This window comes from Stigmatopora nigra, chromosome 21, assembly GCF_051989575.1.
Source record: "Stigmatopora nigra isolate UIUO_SnigA chromosome 21, RoL_Snig_1.1, whole genome shotgun sequence".
Taxonomy (NCBI): Eukaryota; Metazoa; Chordata; class Actinopteri; order Syngnathiformes; family Syngnathidae; genus Stigmatopora; species Stigmatopora nigra.
Window position 1 is genome coordinate 8893073 of NC_135528.1, and position 17451 is coordinate 8910523.

The following is a 17451-nucleotide window of genomic DNA, read 5'->3' on the forward strand; positions in this document are numbered from 1 at the left end:
ATTTCTTGACTCCGCCCTCATTTCGTACTCCTGCATCTGTTTGGACGTGTCAAGAAAAGATTAATTTAGCTTGGGAATGTGTTTTCCTTTGCACATCTGCCATTTTCTTGACCTGAATCCTGCTGTTTTTACATCAACTCTCCTACTTTTCTTTCCTTCTTTCTTTCTTTCTTTCTTTTTTTTTAATTAGAGGGCACAAAGCGAAGTCTGTCAATCAGCCGCTCGCTTTGTGCAGATTATTCTCGTAATCTGGCGCGCAGCATCTGTCTCAGGTCCAAAGCGCTCATTCTTTGCCACGGCGCTTATTAAAAGCGACCACCAAATCTGCAACTTTACATGAGATTTTTCTCTGCTGGCCCTTTAAGGAAATATATTGTTTGATATATATTGTTAAAAAATAGTGTCAAATAAATAAATAGTATAAAAAATATAAAAGATTTAATATTAAGAGTTGGGAACATTTTACTATCAAAATAGTTTTTGATTTGTTTAATCATTGATTCGTTGTTAATTAATATAGCCCTAATTAGGATAAATTGAAAGATGCAAATTTTATGGTTTTCAATAATGGTACCAGTATTTTAAATTGTACGTACTATTTAAAATGTTCTTTTCTTTTTATGTACTTTATTCCCTTTAAACGAAATTCCAAAACAAATAGTGAAGGGACAGTCATCAAAATCCACTTTTATTTTGAATAAACAAGGAGGAGAGCACATTCTGCACACATCCTGCAACTAAATGGAGCAGCAACAACAGGCAAAGTATACGTAAGGTAATAATTACTTTCTTTAATTTTTCATCTACGTGGGCATATTTGTACATTGATATAAAACGATAGGAAAAAATGCATGATCGTCAGTTAATATGAGTGTTTTCTAGGGATACTTTGTCACTTTGTGGGTTCGTATTGGATCAAGCGCAGGGCGTCTTCGTTGTCCAGCACACCTTGAATAAACTCGCCTTCCGCCACGCGCTCTGCAAAACATGACAAAAAGACACTTGCGTCAATAATAAATAAGTCATGATTTTTCGCTAAAATAACGTCAAAATCTGAGGATGTTTTTTTATGGTTTAAGATAAAATAAGGCGAATATTCAGTGTTAGGGGTGCCAAGTGAACGCACGCTTTCTGATGACGTCACATTGATTGAATTGCGTCGCACAAACAAACTGGGTTTGTCATAACAACATGCGGATTGATAAATAAAGCGTAGGGTTCTAAGTACGGCATAGATGTTTTTGAAAAACGTTTTTCTAGTGCACACTGATGGGAACTGTGAGAGAAAGATGTGTGCATATGCTTTGTATAAAATTGTTAATAATCATCTCTGGTTGTGATGTAATTCAATGTAGTATATATGTATTTTTAAACGGCCACTTTTGCTATTTAAATAGGCATCATATAGACGAGGATAATGGTACGTCATCAAAAATTTCAGACCCCTGGACACATTTGGCACCCGAGCAGATAGGGTAGTGACAATCTTTTCAATTGTTGACTGACATAAAGGGGACAAAATGCCATGGAGTGACATCTCGCTCACCATTGTCGCCCTTGTCAAAGAACTTCCAGAGTTTCTCGGCCCTTTTTTCCGCTGTGTTCTCGTCGGCGGGAAGTCCGGCCACTTCGTCCTTAGGGATCAGCTTGAAAATGGCCTGCCATGTAAAAATAGGAAAAATGAACAGCTGCTTGAAACAAGAAAAAGATTCAAATAATCCTCTAGAGTAGCTGCGTCTGGTTTCGTTTAGCCCACAATGATTAATCGATCGTCATCAACTTTCATCAGCTTAATGGAAGCATTAAGTTAACCAGAAATAGCAACCAGTGACCTGAAAGGAATTGTTCAAACAATGGAATTAACAGCAAACAGCTTTCTGGTGGGAACATGCACAATTAGTCATTTTTAATTTCAGAAATAGTCCAAACGGATGAAAACGACTTTCACCGTCAATGGCGGCCGATGAGTTAAGGAAGAAGTAACCTGAAAAAGCAACAAAATAGATAGAAAATGTTCCAAAAAAATACGCTCACGTAAACCAGCAAAAGTGACTCCACGCCCTCTTGTGGCCAATCGAAGCTATGTCTTGAGAAAACCTACCGTGCAAATTTCCCGGACCTCCGACTTGGTGATGTATCCGTTTTTGTCGACGTCGAAGAGTGAGAAAGCCCACTCCAGCTTCCTGGTGGTCTTCCCGGTGGACGTCAGGTGCAGTGCGACGATGTACTCTTTGAAATCCAGGGTTCCGTCGTCGTTGGTGTCGAAGGATCGGAAGACGTGCTGAGCGTACGAGTTGCCCTCGCTCTCCGGGAAGAACTTGCTGTAGATGGTCTGGAACTCCTCCTTGCTCAGGCGACCGCTCGGACACTGCCGCTTGAAGTTTTCGTACCACTGGGTGATCTCCATCTCCGAGAATTTAGTGTGGAGCTTCAGGTCTTCCAGGATCTCCTTGGAAACGGCGCTGCTCTTGGAGTTTCCCATCGCTGACGGTGGGAGGAGAAGAACCCTGAAGAAGAAACCATAACGTTGACATCACTCGAAGTGAGGAAAAGGTTACTTTTCATATTTTAGGCTTTTCATTTCCAACCTGAGTACGTGAGAGAAAGCGGCAGATCCGTTCCGAATCGACGGGAATACTTCTTAGTCTGGCATCCAGAGAGAAAATCTGCCTCCACCTGCTGGGATTAGTCAATTAAATGGCATCACCCTGAGGCTAGGCGAGTCGAGCTGGGGCGGAGCTAGACTGGGTCAGGGCGGGGCCACCTGAGAGACCACGTGAGGAACAACATGTACAATTGGATGGGTGCACCACCATGTACATTGTACATGGTGGTGCACCCATCCAATTATTTGTCAACCCCGACATCTGGTCATGTGTTATTGACACTGGATGGATACTGGCATTTGTCTTCACAAAAATAAAGATCCCAATTGAAGTATTTAAGTGCTCCTGCTTTTTTTGTGGGGATCGATACGTTCACCGAGAAAAATGATTATGAAAATGTTATTTTGATATTAATTTGAAGAAAAACTAAAGCCATTTTTTGCAACTATTTCAAAGTAGTCATTTGCTCCATTGACTATCAATTGATTGGCACTGACACAAAATGGCCGACAAGCAATAACATTGGCCCCTGGCACTCATGATGTATTTTCTATGTGATATCGTTGCCCAGACCTTTCTGAATTCGTCCTCCTCGTGCATCTTTTTACTCGATACCCTTCTTTGTCTACCTATTTATTATGGGATGTAGCAGATCAAGCGATTAAATGAAAGCGAGTCGTTGGAGACGCAACTTTTGACCTTAGCGCGGGCCAAGAATTAGCGTGTCAATCCAGCAGGTGACGGCCACGTGGCCTTCCTACCAGCTTAAGGGCAATTCTCGGCGCGCACCATCTGCTCCTTGCACCCGTCAGGTGCCGCTGCCCAATGCATCATGGGAAATTTCAAGAAATTCTTGCCGTTCGACTTTGAAGTTAGCTATTGATATCTATTTGCCCACATCTTTCTCTGCTAGGGTAATCATTCATTCCTTTGTCTTACCATGTCTCCTGACAAAGGTTGCGGGGGTGCTGGAGCTTATCCCGGCCAACTATGAGCACCACCTAACTGTTGACCTCTAACCACAGTGTAGCTATTTGTACACACAGTTCAGCAATGTGTGTACAGATACGTAAATCGTGGGTACAGATGACTAAACTGTGGGTGCGGATTAGTATGTTGGACCAACACTTTACCAATCTGTGAGTAGAGATTTGTACATTTTAAGCACTAATGTGTTCATATGAATGACTAAACTGTATTAGTAAACAGCAGGAACAGATTAGTGGATTGTACCCACAGTATAGTAACTTTTTACTCAAACGTTAGCAATCTGGTGAGTACATTGTGGATACACATTACAAAACTGTCAACTGTGGGTGCACATTTGAAAATGGGAAAGGGAAAACGATTGGAAAAGGGTGCAAAGGACTAGTGAGGGAGCGTCGAAGCCAGTTGAGGCGGCCTAAAGAGGATTTGGCAGCGGAACAAAGCGGCGGAATGGAAAAAAGGGCCTTCCAGTGTCATCAAATCGCCTTGACCAGACTTTGCTTGACCAGGGCTATTTTTAGACACAGTTCAAGCTCTTTGACATCACAGTGATGAGGACGTCTTCATCACCATGGTGATAAGCGAACGTAGCCATAGATGGAGATAGAAGTCCCATCCGGATCAGATGTTTATCGCTTTCGACAGCAACGAGAGTTAATAATGTTTTTTTTCTCTCTTTACTTTTAAAAATGTGCTTTTTATTTTTAATATGTTCATTTTTAAATAAAAAAACAGACTTTTTTTGCTTACAAAATGGCTTTTATTGAAATGTAACACTAGAGCATTGAGTAACAGCATGAAATGTAACGATAAAAAAACAGAAAAGCACTAGCTAGCTCAGTGATGAATCCTGTACGTGAGAATTTTGCGGCTGAGGTTGCGGGCCAGACGGTCCACTGCGCTGCCGACATGTCCCAGCTCCTTTTTGGACGTCAGGCCTTCGATGTTGCCGCTGTACCACAAAACCCAGCCGCACAGCGACATCAGCACCAACAGGGCACCTGGAAATGCAATTTTTGGATGTTTATTCATTCACTGCCAGCCAAAAAAGTGGACTACTATTGGCAACAATTAAAAACGTCATCTTGTCTTATATTTACACGTACCGCTGTAGACGAGCATGTCACCGAAGTCTCGACCTTTCACCTCCAGAGGAGCAAAGACTCCCACCAGCAGGGCGGCGCAACCCAGCACATCCAAGAGGACAGCGATGGCCAGGGCCATTTTGCAGCGGGACAACCCGTCACACACGCCCATGTCGACTTGTTTGGTCCTGGATGTGGTGGATAAACACAAAAAAACATTCTGTCAGGCTGATTTTAACTCATTGGGTGCTATTGACAGGTTAAAACTACTCCTACTATTAGTACTACAAAGTTCAGATGCATGATTCGTCTCCACTGGGTTTTTTTTCAATGTATTGAAAATGGTACCTAGTATTTTTATCTTAGTATGTCGATACCGAGTTTTAAATGGGTGCAAAAATTGTATTTTCTGAAAAAAAAATTCTTTAACCTAAAAAAATATGAAACAAAAAAAGATTTACTTACAAATCCCTCTTTTATCGTGTGCAATTGTTTTCCAGCTTCTCCTCCTTCAGGTTTTCCACTTCCGCATTTCTTACCTGCTTCCCGCCCAGTCGTGACGTGACATGACTTGCGTCGGGCGTGCGGATGCGCGCGTCCACGTCAAAAATCACCGCCAAAAAAGCATCCGGGTTCTTTTTCTGCAATGTTCGCAATGCTTTGCGCATGCGCTTGGGGCTGACCACCTGTTTGGGCCTCTTATAATCAGTTAATTGCCTCCTCCGTTGACCGTGTCTTACAGAAGTATAAAGCAAAACTTTCACCAGAGTTATTAGCACAACTTTATAATATTCAACGTGTGTTATCATTCCAAAATGAATGAGGCAAGCGGCTCAGAAGACGCCAACGCGGCAGGTAATGGCTATTTAATGACTTACAAACTACCACGAATGTATAAAAATGTTTCATGATTGGCGAGGCATTCATTAGCTTTACAAATGTATGGAATACCTTGAGTTCATTTATTCCGTTTGGCTTTTGGTGTTAAAAACTGAGTTTTGTGTTATGACTCATTAATTCCCGTTATTATTTGGACAAGACGACGGTCATTTTCATGTAATAGACTCGACCAGATGAAACGTGGTACGGTCTCAGGTTATACACGGTGCCCGGGGAAAAAGTTAAAAAAAAACTTGGCTAACCATTAGTAATATGGTTCGTTAATGTGGATTCATGAATATAACTTTAAAATAACTGAGCTATCTTTTGTAATAAGGATATAACAAGCAGATATATACGGGCAAGTGGACACCATTTTGATATTTCTATCTAGAAAGACTACATAACCGTTTACAATGATTTTCCGGAGATTAATAAGATTAATTAACGAGCAATAAATCATGAGTGGTGACGTTTTTGGGCCTGTTCACCATGTAAACCCAGTGTATTACAAAACTAATATTGTCCTTTGATTGATAGTGCCATTTCAGAATAATCCACCATATTGTGAAGTCAAATCTTATAAATAATGGCCAAGAGTTCAATTTTTGTAGCTCTATTAACGTGGCATGGTTTGTGTGTTTCTTATATGTTACAGTTCATGACATGGCTACTGCAGGAGGAGCAAGAGGTATGTACATAGAACCTTACGGGGTGTCTTTTCCACTCGAAGAGGCCATGGAGAGGCCCACTTCATACCACCACGGCCACCAGATGATGGACGGTAAGCGAGCGTTATTACCGCTCCGTAGTAAGTGACAACTTTACGATCAACGACTAAGTGCTGTTTTGTGTCTGGCCTTGTTAGATGGGGCTATACAGGATCCACCCCCCACTCCATTCAGCCCATTCATCCTGGTCTCTAACCTGCGTGCTCATCTGTACGTGGCCCTGGAGAAAAACGCCTGGCTACAGAAGCGGATCGAGGAGCTGGAGGGGGAGCGCAACTTCCTGCGTTGCCAGTTGGACAGACTCATCGTGGGTACGCGGGGGCATGACGGTGAGAACGCTTTATCAATAGACAAATGAAATCCCAAACTAGAAATTGCTTTGGGTCAGTTACTGTAGATTTTCAGTCGTTTTTTTATTTATTTGGGGTATTTTTTGGACGTCTATTGCAATCAATGGTAATCACATAGTAAATAACAACTGCTTTGACTAAATTGTATTTGTTAATCAGTTTGAAGTGGCTATTCATGTTTTATTTCAATGCATTGACTTTGATGGCAGTGTCATTTTGCCATTAGAATTTTTTTTATTTTAATTACAAAACTTTCTTCAGACTGGCGCGGGGACGTCCAACGCGGTGTGAAGCTCCAAGCCGCCAGCCCCTCCGGTTCGTCCTCCCCCATGACCACACGCTCGGGGATGACCCTGAAACGCCTACAGGGACCCGTACCTCGGGTCAAGCAGGAGTTTCACGTGGAGGAGGAAAAGTATTACACGGACGAGGAGTTCCTGGAAGAGGAAGAGGAGGAGGACGAGGAAGAAGAAGACTCGTCGGCAGATGTGAAGAAGAAAGGCAGAGGGAGAACCGGGGAGCCCAGGATGAAGATGAGGAGAATCTACCGCATTACTCACGGCAGGGAACGCCAGAGAGGTCGTTGTCAATATCCTAAATTGGTATTTTGGTCACTTTTGCAAACTAAAATCAGCAAATTCCCCCAGTCAAAGACCCGGATGGCGTTCTGATCCGATACAAGAAGATCCTGTCCACCTACCAGCGTGTGAGGAGCATGTCCAGAGCTTTCCAGATCCACGGGGTCGATCGAAACACTATGGCTTCCACTTCCCCCATCGCCGAGCTTCTGCTGGTGGCGCCAGAGAAGGTGTTTATATATGTATTTTCCAGGATATGTCCTTTTTAATAGCAATTTTGAAACGTTCACCTTTTGTCCACAAGGCGGCGACAAAGCAACATCTTGTTGATTTTGTGAATGCCATTGATTTGAAATGTTTGTTGTTTGAACTTCCATAGATGGTTGAGGTTGGTGAATTCGAGGCCCTCAAAGAGAAGCTTTTGGATTACGCCCGCCGCTGCTACAAGATTATGGATGAGCGGACGCACGAGGTTGTTCAGACAATGAAGAAAAGTCACAAGCTGCTTCCCATCTCCTACCGCTTCAGGAACTGACCTCCACGTCATTTGCTTCAAGAAAAATGGCACGCTACTCTATTTTCTTATTTATGTTTATTTATTTTGATCATTTGTCAAATGAAAATTGGGAAGTTCTGTTCTGAGAACCATTTATACGTTGATGTTTGGCGCAATTGGCCATGTTTGCCTTGTTTAGGTCATTGTGTCAAAGTATTAAAAGTTTGATTTTCTTTGCATCAAATTAAGACTTGTTTTTAAAAAAAAGAAACACAAAAACTCATTTAACCTGACCCTGCCATTGGCTGGCAACCAATTCAGGGTGTCCCCCTGCCTGGTGCCCAAAGTTAGCTGGGATAGGCTCCAGCACGTAAGCGGAAAATTAAAGAATTTATATATATATTTTTGCTATAATTGTTTATAATTGCAGCGCCTCAACATGAAGGAAGCTAGTAGTGCACAGTTCAGAAATATCATTTTTGGAAAGTTTTCTTATAGAATTGATTTGGTGATGCCCCTGGCAGTATTTCACCTTCATTAAAATAATTCAAAATAATTTGACACTCTTCTGAAACTGTAAATGATTTAATTTCTCACTTTTGCATCGGCATATTCTTATTGTTCCTTTAAATCTCTTACAGTAAGTCTCATTCACGACGTCAGAGTCACAAGGAAGAGGAGATACAAGATGAAGAGTGGTGGGGGGGAAAGGAGGAAGAAGGATTGGTGCGTGCGGGTTTGACCTTTTTTTGACATTTTTCTTTTCCAGCTATTCTTGAAACTACTTTAACAGTGCATGTCTGGCTTTTGAACCCCGCTTAGGGCCTGTGTGGCGTCGTCATTAGGGGTTCAGTGCATATTTCAATGGGTGTGTGTGTGTGAGTATTATGGCTCAGTGCGTGCGTGCATTTGTGTGTTTATGTGCAGTTCAGAGGACGCTGGGATTCCGGAAGTTGTGTCCTGCAAAGCGGGCTTGATCCCCCAACTCCTCCTCAATCCTAAGAGAGAGAGAAAAGGAGGTGAGTTAAAGATTCTCGGGGGGGGGCAATGTCATGTGCACACTGACCTCATTAACTGGTTGTACTTGGCCAACCTTTCAGACCTACAGGGGGCACCGGTCTTAATCTGTGACACAGAAAATAGGTTTCCACATTGTATTACATGGGATATTTACTTTACCCGTGAGTCTAGAAAAAAACAATCAATTCAGGGTTACCTGGGTCATTTCAATTTGATATCTGGGTATTTGTATTTTATATCAAGGTATCTTTTCTTTTGTAAGTTTTATTCCCGTTCGAAACATTTAATTTTGTGCCTCTATTTCCGTACCTGTCCAGTGCAAAGTCCCACCACCAGGTCGGCGATGAAGGTGTCCTCTGTTTCCCCGGAACGATGGCTGACCATGACGCCCCAGCCATTGGCCTGGGCCAGTTTGCATCTACGGGATAGGAAATTGCCCAAACAAATGGGAGGTAAGTGTCATTTGTTTTCTTGTTAGGCTATGCTCAATCACAAATATTCATCAAAAGTTAGCACATACCACTCCAACATTGGCAGCGGTCAAAAGAACAACTTTTTTTGTTTACGTACGCTTGTATGGCTTCGCTGACCGATCCGATCTGGTTGACTTTGAGCAGCAAGCAGTTGCAGGCGCGTTCCTCGGCCGCCTTCTCGATGCGCTTGGGGTTGGTCACCGTCAGGTCGTCGCCCACCACCTGGATTCCCACCCTAGCCGTCAGACGAGACCAGGCCTCCCAGTCGTCCTGGTCGAAGGGGTCTTCGATAGAAACCACTGGTGGGGGAGACCAGGCATCAGGCTAGCGCCCCGGGGGGCTAATTTTCGCGCGGAATTTACCCGGGTAGTTGTCGACAAAACCCCGGTAGATATCGGCCAGCTCCTCCGCGCTGATGTGGCGCTCGGCGTCCGGGGGGGACTTGAAGTCTAGATCGTACTTGCCGTCGCGGTAGAACTCGGAGGCGGCCACGTCCATACCCACCACCACTTTGTCAGTGAAGCCGGCCTTTTCGATGGCCGTCTGGAGGAGGTCCAGAGCTGCCGGACGGAGGGGCAAAAGTCAGGTCCGGCCGCCGTCCCTCGGCTGCTCGGCGTTGGTACTAGCAAACCTTCGCTGTTCTCCAGGATGTTGGGGGCGAAGCCGCCCTCGTCCCCCACGTTGATGGCGTCCTGGCCGTACTTTTGCTGGATGACGCCTTTCAGAGTGTGATACAGCTCTGAGCCTATCCTCAAGGCCTCCCTGCAAAAACAAGATATGATATATATCTCAATCTTTAAAATAAATATTCCATGATTTACTTTATTGACTTTATTTTCCATATTTTAATCATAATTTATTACCAAACAGACATCTTACTTGAAGGACTCTGCGCCCACAGGAAGCACCATAAACTCCTGCATGGCGAGTTTATTTCCAGCATGAGAACCTCCATTAATCACGTTAAAAGCCTGCAATGCAAAAGATGGCAAGTGAGGAAGAGTAGTTGGAGACCAGATGATATAAAAAAAGAAAAATCTGTCACTCACTGGCACGGGCAAAACCATTTCTGTGTTTCCCGCCAGGTCGGCGATGTGTCTGTAAAGCGGGACGTCCTTTTGGGCAGCGCCCGCCTTGCAAATGGCCAAAGACACGCCCAGGATGGCGTTGGCTCCGAACTGAGCTGAAGGGCGATCATCAGACCTTTTGTTCATTCCACTTTACACGTAGAAAAGCCACGCCAGCATATTTTGCGCAATACTGCGAGCAACTGGCACATCCCAAAACAAGACTTACATTTATTTTCTGTGCCATCCATCTCAATCATCACGTTGTCCAGCTGCTCTTGTTCCACCACGCTGATCCCCTGCGCGCACCCGTGTAAATACCACCCCCAAATGGTAAATATTTGCACTAATACTCACAGAAGCGATGAGCGCGGGACCCAATGTGTCGTTGATGTGTCCGACAGCCTTCAGGACTCCTAAAAAACACATTTTTAAGACAAAAAAAACGAATTTAAGTGCAGGCGGTTATTTAGCTAACCTTTTCCCTTGAATCTGCTCTTGTCTCCGTCTCGGAGCTCCAAGGCCTCGTAGATTCCCGTTGACGCGCCGCTAGGCACCGCCGCTCGAAATACGCCTGAGCGCACAAAGAAAAAATACATTGTTTTTTGAATTATTTGAGGTATTGCGCAGAGAAGACTAGAGGAGACATTGGTTGTATGCAAGGCTACTTAAACGTGTTGACGTAAATTTGTACTTTTTTTTTTTACCTTTGTCAGTGCGGAGGTCCACCTCCACCGTGGGGTTCCCCCGGGAGTCCAGGATCTCCCTGGCGACGATGCTGACAATCGACATCTTGCTGGAAAGGACAGGAAGACGCAAAATGTACTCCCTGTGAGTCAGGTCAAACAACTATTATTATTGACTTTAAATCCACAGCAAAAGCATGATTGGTGTTTATGACATTAGAAGAGACCTTCATTTACAAAAGGATCCACTTTAATGCTATTGAGAGAGTTAAAAAAGAACAAGAAAAAAACTATATTTGGAACCATGCTTCTTATTGACACAGATTGTACTATACTTTTATTTTAAAATACAACCACACTAGCCACTGTGTTCTCATTTGTCTTTTCTAATCCATTGAAACATTTCTTCTCCCCTCCTGTGCCTTGGTTACGTAAGCCGAGCCGGCGGAAGGGAAGGAGAGCGAGACGGAGGGAGGACCCCCAACGCATCACGCCACACCACGCCACACCTTCCTTCCTTCCTTCCTTCCCTCCACACACTGCTGCAGTGCTCAACAGAAAGCTCAGCAGGCACTGTGCTGCAATGCATCCTGGGTAAGTCAACATTTTTGGAAGCCAGTGCCTCTCGCTGCTGCATTTTTGATTATTTTTGATTCGAGGTCACGTGCACAAGTCAGCACACACTATAAAAATGCTCTAGTAGGGGGATGGAACTATTAAAGACAGGCAGATGAATAATTTAGCAGGTGAGTTTGGATGTTGAAGACACGAAACGGCCATGTCGAGGGAGCTAGTAGTAGTAAAGCAGCGGCGTGCATTCACACTTCACTAATACGCTCATCATTGACTTAATTGCATTTATTTCAAGTGGAAAATTAACTCTATACCACTCGTAGTCCAATGTGCACACAATTATTTTGAATAGTCTATAAATGTTCCAAAAAAAATATACAAACTCACTCATTCTAAAATGCATACTTATCCAAAATGGCCCATTACAAATAAGTTCATTAAAATTATTCATAAACATACACAAACATACAAACATTGTCTAAAAACAATAAAAACACTCATTCCATATAAAAATGTACAACATTCTCACATTCATTTCATACAATAATTCATGGGAAAAAAGGCACACAAAAAAATAACATTAGAAAAATAATCATTCATACTAAAATACACACAAACACACCATATATTACTACAGGCCTAATGCTTAACAACACACAAGTACACACTGTCCCACACATCAAATTATTAAATTAATAATTCACCAAGCTGCATTACAAGATATACACACACTTATTAAAATTCATAGTCACCCACATACACAATATTTATGAAGCTAAATACACAAAAACACACACATATATATATATATATATATATATATATATATATATATATATATATATATATATATATATGTGTGTGTGTGTGTGTGTGTGTGTGTGTGTGTGTATATATATATATATATATATATATATATATATATATATATATATATATATATATATATATATATATATATATATATACACATATACACAATACTGCATTTAATAATATTAGCAATAATAGCATAATGTATAATAGCACGTTAATCACAATTTATGCCCTCACAAAAACAGACTCAATAGATGCACCCGAATACACAGTCAACACTATACCTGAGCTACAAAACCCACACACACACACACCACATCTCACAATACTGCATACATAGGGATAACACACAATAATCCCACAAACACTTGACGTAACAACGTACGATTCCACACGCTCAGTCGAGCATCAAATATGGCGACGTGGTCCTTACCTGCCGCGTTGCTCGTGCGTGTCTCGGCGAGAGGCTGAGATGCTTCTGGAGAACGGCGAGCATCCACGCAGGAAAACAGGAGGGGAGGGTGGACGATGATGATGATGATAGAGGGATACGGCTGAGGTGCAGAGGAGGTAAAAATAGATCGGAGGGGTGTGCTCCGCAGTGGGGTCCGCTATGTTTGCCTTACATAATCCATCCCTCAGCAGATCTTTCCATAAAAAATATAAAATAAAATAAAACATTAGCTGTATATGTCAAGGAGATGCTAATTTAATGTGGGTCGCCTCAATTAAATCCATGCTCGTAATAAGATTATCTTTTGGAGATGAGCTATGAATCACCCTTGACATTGGTAATTGAAAATACTTTCCAAAAACATGAATACTCCCTGGTGTGTATTCATTATGAAACTACTGTATGAAACTACTAGCTCATTATTACCACTATATTAGAAATTACCGCTAACTGTTATTGACAAAGGTAGACGTCCAATCCCTTTTGACTGGGAAGTACTGTTTATCCTTCTAGTCAAAAAAGGATTGGACTTCAATGTCACTGAAGTGAGAGCATTTACTTTTGTACTAGTTTCCATATTAAAATACCACAAAAAATTCCACAATCCTTACGAGAATGAATTTTAAAAAGTCCTAAAACGGGCCTCTGTCTACCTCTAACGGTCACAAAGGATATTGCAACTCTACAACCACAAGTTAAAACAGCACAAGATTCTATATTTTAAAAATATTTTTATGTACTGTCTCTGGGAATGTCATTACGGATGCTTTTGTGGACTTTGCATGTTATCTCTGGGCTTGTGTAGGTTTTATCCGGTTTATTGCCACTATGGTTATATGCTGGTTGAACCTTCTAATTTTCTCCCATGTGTGTTCTAGTGCCCTGCGATTGGCCGCCCAACCAAATAAGAGTGTCCCTTGCCCGGTGCCCAAAGTCATCTGTGATAGGCTCCAGCACTCTCCGCGACCCTTAGTGGTACGTAAAATGAATGTGTTTTTTATACAATTTACAGTAAATCTTTGACCTTTGAATGTTTCTATCCAAAACTCACATTTCTTACACAGTGGTAGATAATACACATAAGTGCTAAATGCAATAACCTACAGTGAACTCTAGGAGGCAAGCTTCCCCTGTCTTTGGATGTGTACAGTATGCAAATGAGCTTTCATTTCGATTGGCAGTCTAAAATGGATCCCAATAGAGACCACGCAACTGCGCACGTCCGCCTTTGTTTAGGCCGCTTCCTCTTTCCCATCATGCATCACTCCTGCCCGCTTCCAAAAATAGAATTGATAATGTGAACAAGTATGATTTATGACATTATTATTGTTGATGTTGAGTATGATCATCAAAAACTAACATATGTAGTGGCTATAAAAAGTTTACTCACCCATTTTTAACTGACCAATTGTAGTGTTATTTCTTGATTCACTGCCATTGACAGTGATTGAGATCCAATATATTTTCCCAGTCTAAATAGATTGGACATCTTATCACCACCATTGACGCTGAAACGTGATCATTCCAATCACAAAAACCCAACATGTAAACTGGGGTGTCTAGACTTTTGTGAGTTAATTTGGTGGCCATCTTGTCAAGTTTCTGATTCAGTCTATGACAGATTTTCCATTTTGGTGCCTCTTCAACATTATGGGATGTCCGACTGACCTCATTATAAGCGTGTTGCTACAGGCAACCGGTTTACTACAAGACATAGATAGGAGTCGGCCCAAGAGGCGATGCACATATGACTGTTGCATCATGGGACAGAAACCTGACCTTAGTGATTTTTTATTTTTTCTAAGTTGTCTTTAAGTACATAAGGCCAATGTAAACAATTTGCATAGTCAGGGTTATCGTCAAAACTACACACAATTTAATGCTGTTAGTTGTTTTTTTCATGTTATTATGTTGTCTACCTTTTAGACAGACTGTATTTGTGGTATTTCAGTTATAACTGCAAATCCTCTGAGGCATGTTGTTTTGGTTTGGAGTGTCTGGTTTATTGTGGGTCCTGTTTGTGTGTACATACAGGGTTGTGTGTGTGTGTGTGTGTGGTTTCAGTCATTCTTCAAGTGTATTCATTCAATAGTTTGTGTGTATGTTTGTGAGGTTTCTGTTGTTTTATGCTACTCGTTTAGTGGGTGCGTATTTGGGGCTAGTTTTTGTGTAGTGTGCTATTACATTGTATATTATGTGAGTTAGTGGGAGTGTGTGTGTGTGTGTGTATTAGTCATCCTTTTCACATTGAATCCCTCTAGTTAAGCGTTAATGTGTTTGTCTGTCTGTATTATTGTGTTAAGTGGTCCAACTGTGTATGTCGGCAGACGTTTATGTTGCTGGACACTTTGTATTCGGCAGCGTCTTACAAAATGGCACCCATGTGTTGACGAACCACAAAGTTTCTGCGTGCACGCGCATATGTGCGTGTGTGTGTGCGTGTGTGTGGGTTTCGTCATGTCCTTACATTGTGTCGGTGCCTGTGTGTATTTGTGTAAGTCCATATGTGTCATGATGGCAAAATTTGTGTGTCATTTTGTCTACAGTGTGTACACGCGCATCTCTGACATAAGTGGTTACCATGCATACTGTGCGGCTGACTATTATGGGGTGTTCTTTGTTTTGCCACGACGTGCCCTGCTATGGAATGGGAGGGGGAGGGGAAATGGGTGTGTGTGTGTGTGCATGGGGTGCGGAATGAGCGATATTGTGTCAGTGCCAGTGACGGCGATATACGTCCAATCCATTTGGATTGGGAGCAAAGGCCCAAATGGATTGGACTTCTATCACTGGCAATAGCGATCAATTGGTTTGTATTGTCAATATTGTGTGATTTTTATTTTTATTTTTTTAATAATTATTGATTATGATTTACCCTGATCAATACCACTCCCTCTGAAAATGTGAACTCTCGTAGAACTGCCTAAACAGTCTCAACTATTTTACAGTTTTCTGATATTTTGGTCTCTTCCTGTTGATTTTAGGGAATTCCTTTGTCACTCTGTTGATTCTGGGACATTTCCTGGTCTCTTCCTAATAATTTTGGCACATTTATGGCTCACATCTTGCTAATTTCGGAACATTTTGTTCATTTCAGCACTACCTGTTGATATTGGTTCCAGGTCACTTTCTGTCTATTTAAAGCCACTTCCAAAAATTCTCCTTATTTTGATTCAGTCCCTATTAATTTCTGGCTGACTACTTCATATTTGTCAGTGACGTGCCCGTGGACGGCGGTCCAGAAAGGCCTCGTGGGTATTTTTGGCCTTTCAAGTGTCTCCGCAATTGCGGACGAGCTGCACTTGAGGAACCTTTAAGACAGGAAATGATGACGGCGGCGAGAGTGGGTGGGGGGAATTAGTGATTATTATAGAGGACTGAAGGGAGGGAGGGAGGGAGTGGGGGGGTCATGCATATTATGGGATGTCTGCATTCTAAGAGAGGGGGAGGGGCAGACGTGTTTTTTTGTGCCTGTCCTTCACACAATTGCGATTATGACATCACACATAGAGCAGTCAAAATGTGTTCCAAGGAGATTTGAAAGACCAAATTAGACAACATCATTTCAGAATAAGTCCACAACAAATCAAATGCCATTGCTGGCGGTAGATGTCCAATCCATTTGAAGTGGGAGGGTATTAGCCAGTAGGGTGATGAACAAGTCACAGCAAAAGCATTAATGGGATCCCTCGTGGTTCTAGCATTGTCAGTGGCACAGAACAAATAAATGGGTGATTAAAAGCTTTAAAAAATGTGATGTGAAATTATTTATTGTAACGCATTCGTCTCTTTTTTTAGGGCCTCAGATGATTGGTCGCCTGCTCCCTGTACTACTCGCTAGTCAATCACAGGGTAAAATAGAGACAGCAATGGACGTCCAGTGGAGCATCTGACATTGGCGCAGAGATTAAAAAATGTAAGTCATTGTTTAATTATTTAGAATGATATTGACATATGTAAAATAAACATATTACATAATGTTGATCGTGACCACCCCCTTGAGTTTTGACCTCTGTCCCCCAACTGGCATTTTTGACATCCCAAACCCAATCATCACAAGTATTATGGTTTGATTTCCATTGTAATCTGACCCTGCCCGTCTGACCCCCACCTTTGTAATTTCGCCATGGTAACCAGCTGCACAGGAGTACTATTGTAGTCTGTAACCTCACAAAAATAATTTCTTAAGATATGAAAAATGTCATCATTATGCAACACGCAAGGTGCTGTAAAGGGGGGGGGGCTTTTCAAGACATTCAGAGGGTTTCTATGACAACTGCCCCTACTACCCTTCTGATTGGAGATTATGTTATGCCCCCCCCCCCCCTCAAAAAAGCATGCATGAACAATGTGTCCACGCAAAGGAGATAGGTGGGGGAGGGGCGGCCGTGCCAATCCCCCCCCCCCCCCCCCAAAAAAAAAAAGCCATAAGAAAGGCGACAAGTTGAGGGACAAAGGAACGGTCGCTGGACTGGGCTCAAAACACCCAAATTGAGAAACAATACCGTGATCATTTCCCAAAATGTCGTGTGTATAAATATGTATATTGCTAAAAAAATGTGTTGCTGATGTGCTAATACTGGTAAAGTTTGACCAAAATTAAATTAATTATTCTGTAAATGTTCATATAGGTTAGCCTGCCTATAGTGT

At 42.2% G+C, this 17451-nt stretch overlaps 4 protein-coding genes and 1 long non-coding RNA gene across 6 annotated transcripts; 2 read left to right on the forward strand and 3 right to left on the reverse strand.

Moving 5' to 3' along the window:
• Nucleotides 1-661: 661 nt before the first annotated feature.
• LOC144215271 (visinin-like) lies at nt 662-2719 on the reverse strand. The gene is made up of 4 exons (XM_077744127.1): nt 2589-2719; nt 2102-2507; nt 1547-1658; nt 662-978 (listed from the first exon to the last, which is right to left on the reverse strand). The coding sequence occupies exons 2-4, from the start codon at nt 2480-2482 to the stop codon at nt 893-895; spliced, it is 579 nt and encodes a 192-aa protein (XP_077600253.1). The 5' UTR covers nt 2483-2507; nt 2589-2719; the 3' UTR covers nt 662-892.
• LOC144215270 (coiled-coil domain-containing protein 106-like) lies at nt 700-7956 on the forward strand. Of its 2 annotated transcripts, none has more exons than XM_077744125.1 (6): nt 700-775; nt 6216-6341; nt 6426-6617; nt 6900-7217; nt 7286-7446; nt 7596-7956. In XM_077744125.1, exons 2-6 carry the CDS (start codon nt 6224-6226, stop codon nt 7749-7751), a joined length of 945 nt encoding a protein of 314 aa, XP_077600251.1. In that variant the 5' UTR covers nt 700-775; nt 6216-6223; the 3' UTR covers nt 7752-7956. The 2 variants fall into 2 exon arrangements, with proteins under 2 accessions (XP_077600251.1, XP_077600250.1); XM_077744124.1 differs by lacking the exon at nt 700-775 and adding an exon at nt 5292-5533.
• Nucleotides 4337-5300, reverse strand: tmem238a (transmembrane protein 238a). Its single transcript, XM_077744128.1, has 3 exons — nt 5144-5300; nt 4700-4866; nt 4337-4594 (listed from the first exon to the last, which is right to left on the reverse strand). Exons 2-3 carry the CDS (start codon nt 4848-4850, stop codon nt 4431-4433), a joined length of 315 nt encoding a protein of 104 aa, XP_077600254.1. The 5' UTR covers nt 4851-4866; nt 5144-5300; the 3' UTR covers nt 4337-4430.
• Nucleotides 7957-8278: 322 nt separating the features above from the next.
• LOC144215268 (gamma-enolase) lies at nt 8279-12922 on the reverse strand. Its single transcript, XM_077744122.1, has 13 exons — nt 12781-12922; nt 10980-11068; nt 10751-10846; nt 10630-10688; nt 10502-10571; nt 10255-10388; nt 10085-10176; nt 9837-9967; nt 9568-9765; nt 9303-9504; nt 9042-9150; nt 8779-8837; nt 8279-8710 (listed from the first exon to the last, which is right to left on the reverse strand). Exons 2-13 carry the CDS (start codon nt 11062-11064, stop codon nt 8641-8643), a joined length of 1305 nt encoding a protein of 434 aa, XP_077600248.1. The 5' UTR covers nt 11065-11068; nt 12781-12922; the 3' UTR covers nt 8279-8640.
• Nucleotides 12668-16694, forward strand: LOC144215273 (uncharacterized). The gene is made up of 3 exons (XR_013330378.1): nt 12668-12917; nt 13680-13776; nt 16600-16694. It is a non-coding gene; the product is annotated as an uncharacterized LOC144215273 (long non-coding RNA).
• The last annotated feature ends 757 nt before the right edge of the window (nt 16695-17451 follow it).

What these genes read in the sequence shown, in the direction of transcription:
- LOC144215271 (XM_077744127.1), bottom strand. Translation starts at nt 2,482, where the DNA reads ATGGGAAACTCCAAGAGCAGCGCCGTTTCCAAGGAGATCCTGGAAGAC. An exon ending in AGGTCCGGGAAATTTGCACG is followed by an intron (nt 1,659 to 2,101) that starts GTAGGTTTTCTC and finishes TTTACATGGCAG; the next exon opens with GCCATTTTCAAGCTGATCCC. An exon ending in CTTTGACAAGGGCGACAATG is followed by an intron (nt 979 to 1,546) that starts GTGAGCGAGATG and finishes CATGTTTTGCAG; the next exon opens with AGCGCGTGGCGGAAGGCGAG.
- tmem238a (XM_077744128.1), bottom strand. Translation starts at nt 4,850, where the DNA reads ATGGGCGTGTGTGACGGGTTGTCCCGCTGCAAAATGGCCCTGGCCATC. An exon ending in TGACATGCTCGTCTACAGCG is followed by an intron (nt 4,595 to 4,699) that starts GTACGTGTAAAT and finishes TTGCATTTCCAG; the next exon opens with GTGCCCTGTTGGTGCTGATG.
- LOC144215270 (XM_077744124.1), top strand. Translation starts at nt 5,494, where the DNA reads ATGAATGAGGCAAGCGGCTCAGAAGACGCCAACGCGGCAG. An exon ending in CGGCCACCAGATGATGGACG is followed by an intron (nt 6,342 to 6,425) that starts GTAAGCGAGCGT and finishes TGGCCTTGTTAG; the next exon opens with ATGGGGCTATACAGGATCCA. An exon ending in TGCTGGTGGCGCCAGAGAAG is followed by an intron (nt 7,447 to 7,595) that starts GTGTTTATATAT and finishes GAACTTCCATAG; the next exon opens with ATGGTTGAGGTTGGTGAATT.
- LOC144215268 (XM_077744122.1), bottom strand. Translation starts at nt 11,064, where the DNA reads ATGTCGATTGTCAGCATCGTCGCCAGGGAGATCCTGGACTCCCGGGGG. An exon ending in GGACCTCCGCACTGACAAAG is followed by an intron (nt 10,847 to 10,979) that starts GTAAAAAAAAAA and finishes TTGTGCGCTCAG; the next exon opens with GCGTATTTCGAGCGGCGGTG. An exon ending in GTCCCGCGCTCATCGCTTCT is followed by an intron (nt 10,572 to 10,629) that starts GTGAGTATTAGT and finishes GGGTGCGCGCAG; the next exon opens with GGGATCAGCGTGGTGGAACA.